The 2,525-nt window shown below is 51.2% G+C and overlaps 1 protein-coding gene across 1 annotated transcript; it reads left to right on the top strand.

Annotated features, from left to right (window-relative positions):
* The first annotated feature begins 468 nt into the window (after positions 1 to 468).
* Positions 469 to 1,647, top strand: SLC25A2 (solute carrier family 25 member 2). Its single transcript, XM_085014880.1, is given in 3 exon segments — positions 469 to 798; positions 801 to 1,148; positions 1,151 to 1,647. Coding segments are annotated over 3 exon segments (897 nt in total). The 5' UTR covers positions 469 to 608; the 3' UTR covers positions 1,510 to 1,647.
* Positions 1,648 to 2,525: the final 878 nt, after the last annotated feature.

The following is a 2,525-nucleotide window of genomic DNA, read 5'->3' as shown; positions in this document are numbered from 1 at the left end:
TTCCTCTCCCGGGACAATGAAGGGTTTTCCAATCCAAAAGAGCCACCGATTATCAGGTAAATCCGCCCCCCCCCCCCCCACCAAGTAGTGTGTTTGTTTTCTCTGTTTTAAATCTGTTTCTATAGCTTGACCCTTTGACTCTAAGCGGGATCAACTGGAAGCACCCGCCGCCGTTTGCTGGGCGGCGGAGGACGTGGGCAGGTGTGCGGGGCTGGGGCTGGGGGTTCTGGCCGAATAAGAAAGCATTTCTGTCCCCGCCGGGGGCGGTTGGGGGGGGCGGGGGTTAGCGGCGTCTAAGAGTCTCCGGCCGTCATCGCAAGAATTGATCGCATAGCTTTGCGCTGCTGTATTGCAATTCGGTAAACGCGTTCACCGAGTTGGCGCCGCGGCCCGCGGGCGCTGGGACGGCGGGGCCGCAGGGAGCGAGGGGAGGCGCGCAGGGGGCCGCGGGCCGGGGGTTATTTCAGGGCACGGGGAGCGCGGCCCGCGGCCTAGCCTGGGGTTAAGCGGCCTCTCCCGCCGCCGGGCAGAGAGACCCGAGAGGAGGAGGCGGTGGGGCGCTCCGGGGAGCCGCCGTCCCCCGGGCACCGGCAGGGGAGTGGGCGACCATGAATTGCAGTCCTGCCCTCCAAGCCGCCGTCGACCTGACCGCGGGGGCCCTCGGGGGCACAGCGTGCGTCCTGACCGGGCAGCCCTTCGACACGATGAAAGTGAAGATGCAGACGTTCCCCGGTCTCTACAAGGGCCTCGCCGACTGCGGCCTCAAGACCTACGCCCAGGTGGGCCTGCGGGGCTTCTACAAGGGACCGGCCCCGCGCTGATGGCCTGCGTCGCCGAGAACTCGGTCCTCTTTATGTGCTACGGCTTCTGCCAACAGTTCGTCAGGAAAGTGGTTGGACTGGACCAGCAGGAGAAGCTGAGGGATCTGCAGACGGCGGCCGCCGGTTCCTCCGCCTCCGCCTTTGCCGCGCTGGCCCTGTGCCCCACGGAGCTTGTCAAGTGCCGGCTGCAGACCATGCACGAACTGGAGATGTCAGGGAGGCTGGCAGAAAGCCCTAAGACGGTTTGGGGCGTCGTGAAGAGCATCCTTCGAAAGGATGGGCCCTTGGGCTTCTCCCACGGACTCTGGAGCACACTGCTTCAAGAAGTGCGGGCTATTTCTTCTTCTTCGGTGGCTATGAACTGAGCCGATCGTTTTTTGCGTCCGGGGGATCAAAAGATGAACTAGGCCCTGTCCCCTTGATGTTAAGTGGTGGAATTGCTGGAATTTGCCTTTGGCTTGTCATATACCCTGTGGATTGTGTCAAATCCAGAATTCAGGTTCTTTCCATGTTTGGAAAGCAGGCAGGATTTATGGGAACTCTTTTAAGTGTTGTGAAAAATGAAGGAATAGCAGCCTTATATTCTGGAATGAAAGCTACTTTGATTCGAACGTTCCCTGCCAATGGGTCACTGCTTTTGGCTTATGAATACAGCAGGAAGTTGATGATGAGCCAGTTTGAAGCATAATCGAAGTGTCTTGGTGAATCTGGATCCAAGTACAGGCCTTTGAGGGCTATCATTGAATTTAGGGTTTCATGGAGGACTGGACCAATGAATTATTTTGTACTTCATAGGAATTTTTTGTCTTACCTTCTTATACTCTAAATCTTAAATTTTATGGGAGAATCTCTTTTATATCATATGATTTCTGCCCATAACTATTGAAATAGAAAAGTCGCTGCTCTTGTGTTTTGGTGAGAAGAGTGGGTGGCCCTAGGTACCTAATCTGAGAGGTTAAATATACTTGTATCAAGAGGCTTTTGCATAAATCAGCACGCTGCGTGCAGTCTGGTTGGTTATGTGTTGTGAGTGAAGCACAGTTTGGTTCCCATATTTCATTTCATGTCACCAGAAAAACTTAATTAACCATGTTCCCTGAAGGTGGTTATAAATAATTGCTTAATCCATTCATGATTTGGGTCTCTTTAAGACTCTGCTTAATGTGTGCACCGTACTAGCAAATTAAAGTTTTTAAAAAGTTTTTGTGTGGTCCTTGAAGACCCAAATACCCATCTAGATGTCTTTGGGCATCCACAATGTTTTCCTGATTTCTTTATTGAGAGCACATTGATTTATAACATTATATTTCTGTTTCTGCATACCCTGCGACATGCTGCCACCAAAAGTGTTTCATCCCTCACCATACAGTTGATTCCCTTTATCCACATCCTTCCCCTCCCCCTCTGATAATTACCACTCTGTTTTCTGTGATTACATGTTTTGTTTAGTTTTGGTTTTTGTTTGTTTTTCGTATTCCACATATGCGTGAGATCAGATGGTATTTGTCTTTCTCCGTCAGACTTATTTCACTTAGCATGATACTCTCAAGGTCCGTGTTGTCACAAATGGCAAGATTTCATCTTTTTTCCTCATCTGGATTCTTAACAGGAGACTAAAGCTGCATACGGATGTGGCTTCCACATTCCTGAGTCAGTGTTTCAGAGTAGGCATCCTGGATTTTTCAAAGATGTTCTAATTTGGAG

The sequence above is a fragment of the Sus scrofa genome, chromosome 2 (assembly GCF_054392235.1).
Source record: "Sus scrofa isolate SSC_HxYL_T2T_F1_AM1 chromosome 2, Sscrofa_HxYL_maternal_Yorkshire_Landrace_v2.0, whole genome shotgun sequence".
NCBI classification, from domain to species: Eukaryota; Metazoa; Chordata; class Mammalia; order Artiodactyla; family Suidae; genus Sus; species Sus scrofa.
Note: the sequence above shows the minus strand (reverse complement) of the source record. Positions and strands in the feature narration are given on the sequence as shown.